At 41.1% G+C, this 15,683-nt stretch overlaps 3 protein-coding genes across 3 annotated transcripts; all 3 read right to left on the bottom strand.

Moving 5' to 3' along the window:
• Positions 1-434: 434 nt before the first annotated feature.
• Positions 435-2,114, bottom strand: MELLADRAFT_93935 (uncharacterized protein; the record flags this gene model as incomplete). The annotated part of the gene is made up of 3 exons (XM_007416700.1): positions 435-1,601; positions 1,691-1,770; positions 1,952-2,114. 3 exons carry the CDS (start codon positions 2,112-2,114, stop codon positions 435-437), a joined length of 1,410 nt encoding a protein of 469 aa, XP_007416762.1.
• Positions 2,115-2,877: 763 nt separating this feature from the next.
• On the bottom strand, positions 2,878-5,008 carry MELLADRAFT_112236 (uncharacterized protein; the record flags this gene model as incomplete). Its single annotated transcript, XM_007416717.1, has 4 exons — positions 2,878-3,807; positions 4,027-4,152; positions 4,404-4,414; positions 4,951-5,008. 4 exons carry the CDS (start codon positions 5,006-5,008, stop codon positions 2,878-2,880), a joined length of 1,125 nt encoding a protein of 374 aa, XP_007416779.1.
• Positions 5,009-13,904: 8,896 nt separating this feature from the next.
• On the bottom strand, positions 13,905-14,479 carry MELLADRAFT_68167 (uncharacterized protein; the record flags this gene model as incomplete). The annotated part of the gene is made up of 2 exons (XM_007416678.1): positions 13,905-14,146; positions 14,224-14,479. The coding sequence occupies 2 exons, from the start codon at positions 14,477-14,479 to the stop codon at positions 13,905-13,907; spliced, it is 498 nt and encodes a 165-aa protein (XP_007416740.1).
• Between the last annotated feature and the right edge of the window lie 1,204 nt (positions 14,480-15,683).

Below are 15,683 nucleotides of genomic sequence, written 5' to 3'. Positions count from 1 at the left end.
AAAATTTGCCGGCATTGAGTCTTGGACCAATTTGATACCTAGCTACCAATTCACTGAAACCTCCCTTACTATGCAAGGCATGCACCCAAGTCTTGCCTTGCATCTGCTCAGCAAAGCTATGGGTCATGTGAATGGCCTCAAGGACAAAATTGATGAAGAAGATGTTGAGGAAGAGCCATTCTGATGTGTGGTGCATGAGCTGGGTGGATCATTGATTGAGTTCCTGCTAATGTCATTTGCTCTCTGAAATTGAGGAGTCTTGAGCTCAAAAATCACATCAACACTTGGCATGATGAGACTCTCAAGGTTGATTGCATTGTATGCACAATGCTGGAGCAGTTTGCTTAAGCAATGATAGTGCAGTTTGAAATTAAAAGTTCTCAGACAACAACTTATGTGCAAACTGTCTCAACTGCTTCTTCCTCAAGACAATCCTAATCTGATTCTCCTTCTTCCTTCTCCTCCTCAGAATCTTCAGAATCTTCAGAATCATCCTCTTCGCCGTTGTTGATATTACAATTGATATTCATCTCAACTCCATGTTTTTGACACGACTTATTCAATTCAGTAATCTCATCCAGCGAAAGTGACCCTGTTTCAGGCGAGATCTGAAATCGCTTGAGATTGGGCCAAAGTTCATCTTCTATTAATCCCACTAACTCTTCATAGTCAATAAAGGAAGTCTCTTGTAAGAAAAGATATGAAAGGTCTTTTGATGCTTGAAAGGCCCACAAGAATCCGACCGGAAGCCATGTTGATATTTTCAAAGTTTTGAGTTTGGGCAATTCAAATTGCAATGGTCCACCGGAGGGGCCTCGTAATGTTAGGGTTGGGTCCTCCATCCAGTACGTGTCGCATGGTACGTTATTTACCTCAAGCTCCACCAGCGTCGAAGCAAAGAGTTGGGTAAAGGCATGGAAGACTGCTACGGTGATCAGAGGAGAATTTGCCAACGAGAGTTCTTCAAGCGAGCTTTTCCAATTTGGCTCGCTCCAACTAGCATTCACGCAATACGCATTCTTCAAAATCAACCTGGTTAGATGAGGAAGGGAAGCAAGATGAACGGCTAGCGATGATTGATAACACTCGGAATCCGCCAATTTCTTCGTAGCACTTCGATCAATGTGTGAACAGGCAAAACTTTGAAGCTGAGGGAGGTTAGAGATGAGCTCGACTAGGAAAATCTCGGTGAAAACACCTTTATCATAAGGGACAAGTGAAAGATGAGTGAGGGAGGTGAGGTGAGAGAGGGGTTTGATAAACTTTGCCATCTTGCCATAGTCGTACTTTGTTACACTTGATGATTGAGTTGCTCGGACATCGCCGTCCGGAGAAGGATCCTTTGCCATATCAATATCAAGATGGGTGATTTGAGGACAAGCTCGTAAGATCTCGAGGAATAGTTCAAATCGACTTGTCGAATTGCATGATGACTGCCCAGATCCATCCCAAGTCTTTTGACGCACTTCGTCAGTATGTGAATACACCTCTGGAGAAGAGCCTCTCCACCAAATCATCTTTACACAATGTGAATGTCTTGGAATGATTTCTTGATATGCAAATCTTATTCTTGGAACCGCACCACGTGAGAAGTTCAACCACTGAGCAATCAAAAGATAATCATTCAATCATTGGCGGTCGTCAAAATCTCAGAAACAGATGATACAGATTTTCTAGAAAGGAAACACACCCCATAGAGGTAGAAACTGCATATTTGACGAAATGTGCGATCGACCGATGCGAGCGATCGAATATCAAACAAAGGAAGACCTTAGGAACAGCATGAATATGTAATATCGGCATCAGCATGGGTACGCATAAATGTGATAGTCGAGGCATGATCAAGTTGGCCGATGATTTGGACTTGGTTACGATGATTTGAGAAAACAGTCGATTCTATCAGGAAGAATGGTGGGATGGTTGACCATCAAAGATAGACACCTTTACTAACTATCACCTTGTTTTTGAAATCTTTTTCGACGATGACGTCGATAATATCTTTGCTGAGTTGAAGGAAGATGATGAACCCAGTATACAATCATTTCTTTGACTTCAATTGGCAGAGATGATAAACGACCCCCACGATATAAAGGTGGCATCGAAGTTGAAGTCATTTCTGAATGTGAATGCTTAGATGAAGAACTCGAATTGAAATGGGATGATTCGTTCCTGGCTTATCTTGCAAGTTGAAGGCTTGAATGTTTTCAGGATGGATGTGTTGCTGAGCCCGGCCAGAACCCTGGTCGATTGTGCAGCCCGTGGCTCAATGACCCTGCCCACCGCATTACGATGGGACCGCACTGCAAGAGAGCTTCGGGGCCAATGTTGCGCTTTCATATTGATCCCATCCTCAGGTATTTTTGATGACTCAAGAATCATCCAATGCTTCATGATAAGTTATGGTTTATGTTCAGTCTGTTTGCTTGTATAGGTAAATTATCCATACTTCAAATGAAGAGTAAGATTAAATGTGATCATCTTATGGACATTTGCAAAAGAATCTTCCAGAACGTATATGTATCATTGAATTTCATTTAGTCATCATCTTGGCTACTTTCATTTCATTGCTGTTTCATCTTGACACCTCCCATTACTCTGGTGCGTGATGCACAAGGTTGGGAACAAGCAATTTCAAAAGTGTTGATATAACTCAGAAATTACAGAATATTTAATCAGAGGTATGGAAAGAGACATTTTCAAAAAAAAGAATCTAGAAGATAATCCCAAGATAAAAACATCATTACAAAAAAACTGAAGCACTCAATAATTTAGTTTCCAATATATATAATCTACAACTGTCCATAGCACATATCATCTGCTTTCTGCTTCCATACCAAGATTTGTATAAAGAAACCTCACTCAAGCTCCAAGCTATATTTAGATTACATTTCCCTTGAGCAAGATGGAGTCTGAGAGGTGTGAATTCCTCCCGCGTGGATCGGAAATTTCAACCTCTTCTTTGTAATCAGAAACATGAGTCCACATTTCCATTACATCTTGAATATGTTCAGGTGTATCATCATCGTGATTGTCGTGCTTGATATTGACATGTTTCTTGTTCTTGACCCCATCAGTATTCTCGTTCTTAATTTCATGGAGAATCTCCAAATCACCCTTACCAGTATCCTCATCATTGCTTTCACTAAGACCTTCCTCACGAGAATCCACATTGCCGTGGTCATCCAGCTCACCAGTATTTCCGTTGAGACACATCATGACTCCATGTTTCGCAGCCAACTGTGTTAGTGTATGGATAGATCCAAACCCATTTGTATGACAGATATTGAACTCTTTAAGATTGGGCCAGACTTTATCTTTGAGCCATGCCGTCACATCTGTTTGACGTAATTTGGGGTATTCACGCAAGCTGATTTTGGATAGATTCTTTGAAACGTGAAAGGCTCTCAAGAAACCGACTGGTAGACCGTTTGATACAGATAAGTTATTAAGCTTGGGTAATTTGACAACAAGTTTTCTGCTCAAGATATCCTGCAAGGTACAATCATTGTTGAAAGATACAGTGTAATGTGCTGGTACATGATGCAATCTGAGTGTGACTAAAGTGCATGCAAAGAGTTTGGTGAAGCTGTACAGGACAGTTATTGAAACTTGATCACAATGAAACAGATGTAGTTCTTCAAGTGAGCTTTTCCATAAGAGCCAGGTCCAACTAACATCAAAACAATCTGCCAATTCAAGCGTCAGCTTGGTTAGACAAGGAAGAGAAGCAAGTTGAAGACCAAGTGGTGATTGGCAGGGTTGCTGGTTGCTCAAAGTCTTTGGAGCACTTGCACTGATCCTTGAACACTGGAAAGAACAAAGTTGATAGAGATTTGAAATGATCTTGGCCACCAAAGTTTTGTTGAGATAAGGTCGATCATCAGGTGATGTGAGTGTAAGTTTGACAAGGGAGGAAATTTGAGTGATGGGTTTGATGAACTCATTAATCATCTTATGGTCATAGCACCGCATCAAAGGGTCTAGATCAATATCAAGTTCTGCGAGTCAAGGGCAAGCTTGTAAGACCTTGAGTAAGAGTTCAGATTGAGTCTTTGGATCCCACTGTAGTTGTGTGTTATCATCCCAGGTGTCTGGGTTCCCTTCAACGAGTTCCTCATTGTAAAGTTCTTCATATGAAGCTCTCCAGTACAACTACCTTACATGATGTGAATGTCTTTGAACGATTGGCTGTAGTTTGGTTAAACTTTTGACTGTAGCACCTATCAATACAATGCACTGGAAGCAGGATGATCAAGAACAGTCAACCTCATGATAACATTCATGGTATTGTCAAAAACAGATCAAATCAAGTCCTTGTACAATGTGAAACGGACCTTATGGAGGTAGGCAGAACATAGTCAATAATACATGTGATTGACTAATGCAAGCAATCAAAGGTGGACCAAGTCATTGCCTATAGAAGAGAAAAAATAGTTAGTATCATTAGGGGCAAGTGAAAGGTGGCGTTTTATGCAGAATTAGAGAAGCTATAATCATTTTCTACTTGTTGAAAATAATTTTAGAAAGCAATTTGTCAGTGTATCAAGATAATTTGATGTATTTCCTGTGATCAATAGTGACACTGCCAACATAGATGCCTTGGGTTGAGAAATCTGAGGCATCATCGGAGGCCAATCCTTGGACAGACCTTGTCCGAGGTTTCTATCCAAGGTATTCTCTTGCACTGAAAATTAGCTCAGATCAAAACCTCGGGAAGCTTCTGTCCAAGGTTTGGCATCCAAGGATACCTTGGATTGAAAAATGCAAGGTAAATTTGTTGGTGGTGTGAGGACAGACTGACTTTTGGAACATATCTCAATTTATTGCAGACACCTCATTCACTGAAGGTCATGAGAAGCATTTTCATCTTTGTCTTGGTATTGATAGCAATATTGCTAACGTTATCTTTACTGTGATTCCTATTTTTACGGTCATGTCTGTCAGACTTACCTGTTTCTCCAGAAAGATAAATCCAGTTGACAATCATTTCTATGATCTTGGTTGGCATAGATGATAGAGGAGATGAGACTGAAGTGGAACTTGAAGCCTTTCTCAAGGGTATGCATTTTGATGGTGATGATTCTGGTGAATGGAGTGACTTGAAAGTTGATTTGTTTCTCTCTATTGTCATTTTATACATGAAGGTGAAGAATCTGGAATTAAAAAACTACGTCAACAACTGGTTTGATGATAATTTGTGATTGAGTGAAAGGTATGCGCAACACTGGGGTAATTGGTTAAGCAATGAGAGTGGTTTCTGATAATGTTGGAACAAATTGTTGTTTCAAATCATATACCAAATTTATTCTTATGTTTACAATTTGTACTTTGTGTAATTTGTTACTCACAACCTTTCCAACAAGCTTTAACCTAACCACATGTTGTATCACACAGACTACTATATCAGATTCCATTGCTGTGAAAACTTTCTTCCTCATCAATCTTTTAGAAAGTTTTCATCAACTACACATCCGGTCTAACATCACTTCTCCGGACTTCTTATATCCTCCTAAGACTGTTATACTGATTGTGTGTTGATTGATCTGATTAGGAATCAGAAATTCCTTTAGATAAGGTCAACAGTCAATAGGCAAGAGCTTTATACAAAATGACTTGAAGGCAGTTCCCAGGAGATTGCAACTGCGATCAAGCAAGCTGATGCTGAAGAGAAAATGACTGGTCAGCGCGGCTGAGTACTGACAGCTGAGGAGGTGAGTGTAAACAAGATCGTTGGCATGATGAGCAACTAAAAACGTTCAGACACGACCATCAATGTCATGAGTTTGGGCATAAACAACATGTTCCACGCAGATAACTCAGCCATGGACAAACAGAGCATTCTAGGGTAAGTCAGTGACTTCACACTGATACATCCCTTCACAGTTGATGGCCCATATCAACTAGAGAGACGACATATTTATGTCTCTGGTTGGGAAACTTCTAATTTGAAGAACTAAAGAGAATATCAAGCATACTTAAGTGGAAAAAGTCTTTGCCAAAGTACAATTTCTATATGGCATCACACAAACAATCCCAACTATCAATCAGTTCCTTTGAACAGATGCTTCTCTTGGAGCTGAATTCACGTCACTGTGTGATGTGCTCATCTTGATAGAGTTTAGCATCTCTTACACCCTCTCCAAACAGCTAAGGAATGAAGTCATATGAATCTTCATAGGAAAAACAGAAAATTACTTGGTTGATTTGTGAACCTTTGAGTCAAGAACAGGTGTTTTCAAATTCTATACTAATGTTTGAATGACAAAAATCACATCTGATTTTAAAACATCAAATCATAAGTTCCACAATCTGAATCCAAAACCAAATTCCTCATCACTGCCATCTTACATATCAACCTATGGATTCTGCAATTCTGTAATATTCATCAGATCCAATCCCACATTTGTCTGCCCATTCCCCAATTTGTGTGTCATCAACCTCAACACCATCACAAGCACTATCATCAAAGTACATGCAAATTCCATATTCCTGACACATGTCCTCTAACGTGTTACTATCTCCAGGCACAAGGTAACCAGTGCCATCTGTAATTTGAAACTGCTCCAGATACGGTGGCCGTGGAGATTATGCAAAAATTGTCATACAGCCCCTCTCAAAAGCCTTGCTCGGTATCTGCCGACCCTGACTATTGCTCCCCGCCCACCTACTGGTTTGTTGCTCAAGTCGGGTCTAGTTTGTGTTTAGGTGACTGTCACGCTTGTTGATGATTTCCTTGCCGCAACTTGCCAACTACGCCAAAATGTAGTTTTAGGTGCTCATGCCAAACTAATCAGATGTCAATATGACTCTGGTATTGTAGCTTCAAGAATCATCCTCTCCATTACTTTCAATTTATAAATACAAAATATCTGTTCTGTTTGGGGATTTATCAAGATCAATCAATATCTCCATGTTAGAATGATTTTTCAAGCCCATGTTCCTTCAATGACAACTCCACTTACAGTCAAATGAAGAGTGCCATATAAGGTGACCCTTTGATCATGTTTCTCTGACAATGAGTCATTGTCCTAATGTTACTCAAAACATCCACTCGCTAGGCATCACGGGTTTATGCTAAGATGTTCATTTCTTGTCCGCCTTTGGACCTCTCAAGAGTCGGAAACATAAGACAACTGTGTATCTCTTGGACTCATAGTGATGAGAACTCGCTTTATTAGAGTTAGATTAGACTACTGGAAGAGACCCGAGTGATCAAGATGCTACTTCATCAGGTTGTTATACCGCGAGTTGCCAAATGGGTCATAATGCACAAAAAGCATATTTCCCATAATGCACCGACTTGTAGCACAGCAGGCCAGGCTTAGTAACCTCGGCTCGGGGGGCAGAGGAGAGCTTTTGAGCGGGGCTGTATGACTATTTTTGTGAATTTTGCATTTTGTCCGATTTGTCTGTCCACGGCCACCGTATCCAGATTACACTGTGGGAATTATTGAGTTCAAAACCCGATTGAGCAGAATTGCGGTGTCCAAGTCCGCAACTTGTCTCAATCACGGATCTAGTTCACATTACGTTCACAATACGTTCACAAGTTGCCCTCAAGCTGTAATCATGTGGGCTGACGGGCCAAGGACGGGTCAGGCTCCTTTGCCATCCTGACTCCATTGGATTTAAGGATGCCACAGTCATCAAATCTGGATTTGCCAAACATTCTTGAAGGCATGTCTATGGCAAGCGTAAATAGCGAGGACATGGAATGTACTATGAAAGACACTTGTCGGTCTGAAAGGGGCCTTTGTATGTCTCATGACAAAGGGTTATCAGAAAAACCCGAGGGAAACTTGTGAACGTATTGTGAACATAATATGAACTAGATCCGCAATTGAGACAAGTTGCGGACTTGGACACCACAATTCTGCTCAATTGGGGTTTGAACTTAATAATTCCCGCGGTGTTAGGCCAAAGTTGATCTGTGATTACTAGTTGTAAATCTCGTGCCTCGTATTATGGAGTAAAATCTAATGAGATGGTTGAAATGTTTTCCTAAAGTCGAAAATCAAACTTGGAGTCATTTCTGATTGTGAAAGTCGTGATGATAGAGAACAAAATAGGAAGGTTTTGACTCAGTCTCAAGAATGGCTCACTGTTAGTTGAAAGCTATCAAATAATGTAGTTAAGGAATGATATCAAACAGTCATGGGAACTATAGGACTTAGGGGAACAAAGCTACAAAGTGAAACAAAGTCCCTTGATTCGCTAGTTGCCTGGTTTCTTCAATCTTTTTGCAGTAGCCAGAACCTTTCCGAAAGGTCAGAGAAGCTCAGGCATCATTTGTCTCTTGTCGTGTAGCAGAATCGCGGTACACTCCCTGATAGAAAAATAAGAGTTGACTGGAAATGAATTTTGAAGACACAAAATCAGCAAACGGCTAGATCAGTCTCTTGTTGTCGCACTTGGAGAAATCCTGACAATTTTTGAATTCTATCAAGTGAGAGAAAAATCACATTTCATTACAAAAAATCGAAACGAAATCTGACTTTACTCATTGCGATCTTCTAACCATCCTAGCTATTGGAGCGCACAGTCTGTCTTGTTCGCCATATTTGAGCCCATGATCCATTACATATTCCATAATTTCACCCTCATCAACGTCCTCAGTACCCTCAAATTCACCATCGTCAAATTGCAAATTGACACCATATTCCTGACACAAATTGTCAAGATCTTCACTATCTTGAGGATTAAGGTAATCTGCTTGACCCATAATCTGTAACTTCCTCAAGTTAGGCCAAAGTTGAGCTTCTATTAGTTGTTTTGCTTCGTGAAATTTTGGAGTGTTCCCTAATGAAATCAATGAAATGTTCTGTGAAGGTTGAAAAGCTTTCAAAAGTTGTATGTGTGAAGGACTTGTGACTTCTAAATTGATCAGTTGAGGCAATTCAAATCGGTATTCATTTTCTGATAAATCCTGAAGAATTAGATCGCGATTTTGAGTGTGGTCGTGGTGGAAAGGAACGTTATCTAATGAAAGTGTGATTAGCGTTGATTTGAAACGCTTAAGGAACGCATGCAAAGCTGGTACTGTGACTCGATCACAATGTTCCAATGCTAATGATTTTAATGAACTTTTCCAAGGAAGGGAACTCCAACTGGCATCCACACACTGCGCTCTTTCCAAGTCCAATTCAACAAGATGAGTAAGTGAAGCGAGATGGATTCCAAGTGGAGATTGACAATCTTGTACATCTTTTTGATCGTTCAAAGGCTTGGGATGAATTGCACGAATCCTTGAGCAAGTGAAACTTTGAAGTAAAGACATATTTGAGATCATGTCTACTAAGAAGGTTTCTGTGTAGTATCGTCGTGTCAAAGGAGATGATAGTAAAAGATGAGTAAGCAAAGTCAATCGCGAGATGGTTGAAACAGATAAGTTTTGCATTGGGCTATCATCAGGTGATTTCAAAAGGTATGATGAAGCAGATGTTCCAGAGCCTTGTGTGTTAATGAGTTGGATCCAGATCCATGTCGAGATCTTTGAGATGAGGACAAGATCGTATGAATGTGAGTAAAACTTTAGATCGCGATTCATAGTCTTGATTCCATTCTGAATCAGTCAATTCTTCTTGATCCCATGGATAATCAGCCTCCTCCAACTCTGATTGAGGAATTCGGCACCTGAGCTTTTTGAGATGATCTGAATGTCTTTGCAGAATTTCGTTGAATGCAAACTTCCAATCATCCAGCGTGTCCATCGTATATTTTCCCGAATCAAACTCCTGAATAGAAAAGTCAATCTAACAATTACTTAACCATGAAATGATGACCACGAGTAAAAATATACCTTATAGAAATCAGGATAGCATTTTGTTTGTAATGCAGAATTAACCGATGCAAATTGTCGAATATTCCCCAAGTAAGGGCCTTCAAAGGAGCAAAGATACGCGGTATGGTCAGCGCGTATAGTCACAGTGTGTACATATATGTATAATTTGGCGGGAGGAGAGAAGCCAATGCTTTTCAAGTTAGTAGACAGAATTACGACAACCAGTTGAGCGGGATTGGGAATTTAGCTGATAGATGGGGAAGAGCGGCGATGGAGAAGAATCTACTGACCATCATGTTCTTGAAATTTTCGACGAAGTCGAATGATATCGCAGTCATTCTGCTGAGGCGGAATTGATAAAGAGGTCATTTTTGAAGGTAAAGCCTAAGGCCTGGATGAATTTGTGGTGTTCATTCACTTTCTTATCAGTGTATCGTCGGTTTATATCTGAAAACTTGGGGCTTTGAAAAAAGGGCCTGTCTGTCAATTGTCTCACCTAGCCCAGGCGGGATTCAGGCTGCATGACCGAATCTTGGATCAGCCGGCTTTCTCGCTCGGCCTTCGCTTTTCCACTATACGCGAGTGGGAGAGGTAGTGTAGACCCTGAAATCGTGGTTGGGTTTGGCTAGGACCCTGGAAAGCTCCCCCTGAACCAACCGACGTAAAACCCGGATTTTGAGAATTTTCATACCCAAAAATCCCGGAATTTCGGAGCTTTCATACCAAATTGGTCGGTAACATTTCAGTACCAAAAGTGAGCCCCGGGCTACAAAGACAGGTTTTGGTGCCATTTAGTGCCAAAAATGTTGGTATGAAGATGAGATTTTGAAAATCATACCAGGCACGTCTGTAAGATGAATGACTGACAAGCCATTTTCATACCAGTTTGGTCAGTAACATGACCAAATCTTGACCACTCAAATCATACCAAACACATCGGTAGGTTCAAGGGGAGCTTTCCGGGGTCCTGTTTGGCTCGCTATGACGTGTTGAAAAATGTATGCGTACACCACAAAGACACTTATTTGCGTCAGGGCATCGGGCATGTCCCAAATTGGGGACACGACCGGACATCCACTAACGGGGTGCTGGCTCGACGTCTGGATGCAAATATATCCCCGCCGCATCCTGAAGATGCTCTGGCGTCGTCCCCGCCAGGATGAGATTCGAGCACACTGTGCTCGGATCACCTACGGATGTCCAATCAATGGAACACCCTTACAGCAACCCCTAGACAACCGCTAGCAATCCAATGTCTGTTGGCCATATGATGGAAGCAGGACAGCCACCAGCAGTCTCAAGACTGGGTGCCCAATTAGCACCACAGCAAAGGACCTTGATGAGGAGGACAGTTAAATTTTAAAACTGATTTGGTCAAATGACATCATCATCACATGGTGACTTTGACACTTTGACCTGACCAAAGCAATCTTCATCCTCCTTCATCTCTCACTTCCTTCTCGTTTCCGTCTTCCACTTTGATCTCGTTCGATCTACATCCCCTTCCCCCTTTCTTTTTCTTCAACTACATTCACACCTAATCCAATCTCCAAAGTCTTAATCTGATTTTCAATCGCATCGGAACATCGACCTTTCCTTCACTCAATTCATTTTTCATAACAATTTCTGAATTCTGTTTAGTAAGACTTTCAACTGATTGGCGATAAACCAACCTTGAGGAAACTTTTTTGAAACTTTTTTGAAACTTTTTTGAAACTTTTAATGTAGATGAATACGTTTCTTTCAATGCTTCAATAGGCATATGATGGATATGAACTCCAGAATGATTGATCGTAAGTCTTTTTCTATCTACAGCTGTTTCTTACTTGGGTGTCGTTGTTAATGGAATTGGTCTGCTTTGAATTCCAAACAAGGTATGAAAGTTTGTCATCGATCAATTTACAGAACACGATGAATCCATCAAATCTTACAATTCAAGTCAATGATTGAGAAAAAGACAATTCTTCTTATCAGCTTCAGTGATAGATATCATTGTTTTTATCATTTCATCGTTTTATTTTTTCTCTTATTCCATTGCTTTTATCACTTCATTGTCTTTATCATCTTTTTGTTTGTATCATTTCATTAAAGTTGGCCATTCAGATTACAAATCTTCTTTATAACAATGCTTAATAGGAAATTTAAATGCACTGTTGTTGATCAAAACAAATCTGAAATAAACGAACTGAAAACCAACCCGTAGCTTTCTTCAGGACAACCTACATAAGTCCAGGGAAATATCGAGAAGTCATTGACCCTCACGACAAACCTCGAGGGATGTCAGATGGATGTCCGTTTGCGGGTCCTGGGCAGCCCGATGGGCTCTGCTCAGGTGTCTGAACGTCGGAATCCGACGGACGTTTCTCGGTGTGCTGTGGGGGGACGTCCGTCCCCCACCAAGCAAACTCGGACATCCGTTGGACATCCAAGTGTCCTTGTGGTGTAGCTGACGGAGAAATCTTGGACACAGCAAAAAAATTCCTTTTCATCCAGCCTGTGTCCAACCATGTGCTAAAAGTACACATTGCTAGCACGAATGTCAAACATAAGCGGCAAGCAAGTCGCTTGACGGATGCGCAAGTCGGAGCGGATTGACAGGAAGCCCCAAGGAGTCGAGTGTCCCCCCACTTATCTCATGAAGGAGAGATGTTGATACGAACAGTTCAATCATTTCTTACTTATCTCAGAGAAAAACACTATAGGTCTCTGTGGCGAGAGACGGAGTTGATGCTTTTTTGACTTCGCATGGATGAGATCAAGGAATTGAAAGTATTGTATTGGGGACAAGGAATTAAAATGCATTTCAATTTTGATTACAACTATGATGATGACAAACAGGAGTGGGACAAGGAGGCAGCCGTTCAAATGAATAGTGAGAAATGATAAGGATTTGAAATTTATTGATCAACAACTATCTTTGCAGAGCCTGTCAACATTTGTTCATGTTTGCTTTCTTTTTGTCATTTCTTGCTCAGTGCTGTGATCATATAGCTACGCCACTAATCTCAATTACTTTTATAAGTTTGTAGATAATGACTTATACTTGATGTTGTCTTTATTTTTCAAGTTGAAATTTTCCTGATTAGACAATTATTCAGTTTGTTTTCCTCGAACCAATCTTTTGCATCCAAAACTCTAAATTGTCGTGTTGGTAAGAGTGTAACATAGAAATAAAGATGAAGGATATGGTCAAGTACAATCCATAACTCATACCGAAGTCGACATAATGACCGGGACACCTTGACAGGCAAGATTACTGTTTGACATTCGCCTAGATCTCAACTTGCCTCCATCATGATCCTCATCTCACTGCTCCTCAATTTTCTTACATGGCTCTCAACCAGTGGCATATTTGGTAAGGATTGGAAATATGATGGCTGTCCAGGGCAGGATTGGCCATCCCGTTGATTAGTTGGAGTGAAACTGGCGGCATTGAAAGCCACGATTCCCCAAGACCGTGCTACCCTGTTTCAAATTGATAGAGATCAATGTGACAGCGCGCATACCTGATGATCTTAGTATAATACTGACCATCTTGCTTTCATAACAAGTCTGTGGCTATGTGACTTATAGTTGCGACTTCAAACAAAGGCATACAAATTGTATCTCATTGACAAAATCAACTTCAAGATCGGTGAAAATGAATCATCGAGATTTTTCCGGAGGAGCAGATTGGCCCACAAATGAGCGTGTTCTTTTAAGAAAAGAGGGAGAGTATGAGACAGTATTATATAAATTTCAAATTGCATATAAGATGTTCGGTGCTCTCATGGAAATTCAGTGAAGCAAAGGAATGAAGCATGGCCCACAAATGAGCGCGTTTTATGGAAGACCAGAGGGGGAGCACGAGGCAGTATTATATAATTTTCAAATTGTATATAAGATATTTGATGCTCTCGTGGAGATTCAGGAGACCAATAGATTTTTGGAGTAAAGGAATGAATTAAATGATTGAATAGTAGGTCTGTCTTTTGATAAAAGGTTATATGTAGGTAGTAAAGGATCGAATCGTAAAGGACCGTTCCGGTTTCCACCTAGAGTTGTGCTACAGCCGACCACATATCAGTTGATATTTAATCAAGGATCCGCGACGATTTAAAACTTACTTCATCTACATTTCTCATCAGACGTGGAACACGGATCTTAGTTTACCCCAGGCTTGTACCATTTCGTCCTTTGATATGCGGTCTTCCACCTGGGATGGGAGGACCCATTCAAATCTACGTTTTCCTTTGTCTACTGTGTCCTTAGACACCGCACTAGTGATTTCGACAGTATAAGGGTGCATTGTAATGTCGAAGCGTTTTTTGGGATGCTGTGATACGAAAGTTTCGCCCGAATGGCCGACCTTGTTTTCAAAGCCGGCTGATGATGAAATGGACTGCGCGTAAGTAAAGCTCCGAAGTTTAGTTTCTGAAAGGCTGGAATGTCCCTTGACTGACTTTCTTCCTCCGTTTCGCGGTTCGCGGCGTTCCAGGTGTTGCTCGCCTCGCGTTCCTTGACATGTCCTCGTACAAACATCGGCCCTTTGTCCTCGTTGTCTTTCATTGTCACCAGGAGGATTCGTGTTTGTCCATCTGAGAACTTTTTGAAAGGTATCGCGACTACCTTCCTATTCTTAATATCATCATCTGGACCGCATTGAACGTGACTGATGGTGAGGAAGAAGAGGGCTAGAAAGATAACACCAAACTGCATTTTGAAAGAGCGAATATCGTGCGGGGAGGTTATGTAGAAATATATTCAAGGATGAATGAAAGGGAGCAATGTGGTGGATGATTGAAAAACCTGACTGAAGTGAGGCTTGGCTTTTATAACCACATGTGCCTCTTTCACTGGTCGAATGGGCCTCAATGGTGTCCCGTCCTTGTCCGCTCGAACACTGGGACCTACATAGCTGCTTCGCCATGAAAGCGTCACACTACGACAGTTGTAGTGGGGATTTGAATGGGATGATGGGTCAGGGGCGGGCAGGGTCAGTGAGACACGCAACTTACCTCGATGTCTTGTAGTGTAAAAATGAAACCAATTTGAATAGCTCAAAAAACGAGGGACTTTGTTAAGTTTGCTACCTGCGTGGATCCAGGAGAAAGTTAAACTAGGTGACTTTAGTTAGTAAGCGTTGGGAAAAAATGGAAGATTGAATTCTCAATGAATTGGTACGACACTCGGCTGTTGACCACTGTGCAAGGAGTGATTGATAAGGGTTGATACCGTGAGTAACAGCCGCTTGGCTCACTCACCTCTTCGCGACTAGGTGGACTAGGAGGCATGATCACACACGTCCACCGGAAACGTCGACCGAGTCTACTTGTAAGTCTATACGTGATGATTGTTTTTTTTTGCATTACTTTAACAGTGCCTCACGGGTATCAAACACGAAACCACGGAGAGTGTGCTACGGAGCCAAGGGCGGTTCATTGATATGTCCATATATGTGAATACTTCCAAAGATTCCCTTCAATCCGAGTCTAACAACATGTTTATTGAGATATAACTCCAATGGCCAACATCCTGATCAAGCAACGTAGCAACCTGTCCGCATTGGTCCTAGTATCTAAACGTCTCTGTTCTCATCTCTATTTCTATTTCTTCTTTTTCTCTTTATTATCATATACGTTTGATCCTTGTCCCAAAGCAGCGCATGAGAGACGCAAACCTGATCAAAGATTGTAACCTATGTATCGGAAAGTTATCACTATAAAGAGCACTATTGTTTGCGTGTAAATGTTGTTTTTCCTCACTCAAACATTCTTGTGTCTTATTCGTGCTACCTTCCAACAGGTGCATTTCTTTTTCTTCATCACTCCTTAGTGATATCTAGCCAAAGCGCTCTCATTCATCACTAACTCGTGATTCCTTATCAGGTTAGCTAGTAGTTATATGTTTTCTCTCTTTTACT

The sequence above is a fragment of the Melampsora larici-populina genome, assembly GCF_000204055.1.
Source record: "Melampsora larici-populina 98AG31 unplaced genomic scaffold MELLAscaffold_63, whole genome shotgun sequence".
NCBI classification, from domain to species: Eukaryota; Fungi; Basidiomycota; class Pucciniomycetes; order Pucciniales; family Melampsoraceae; genus Melampsora; species Melampsora laricis-populina.
The sequence above is the reverse complement of the archived record's forward strand: the minus strand, read 5'-3'. Positions and strand labels throughout refer to the sequence as shown.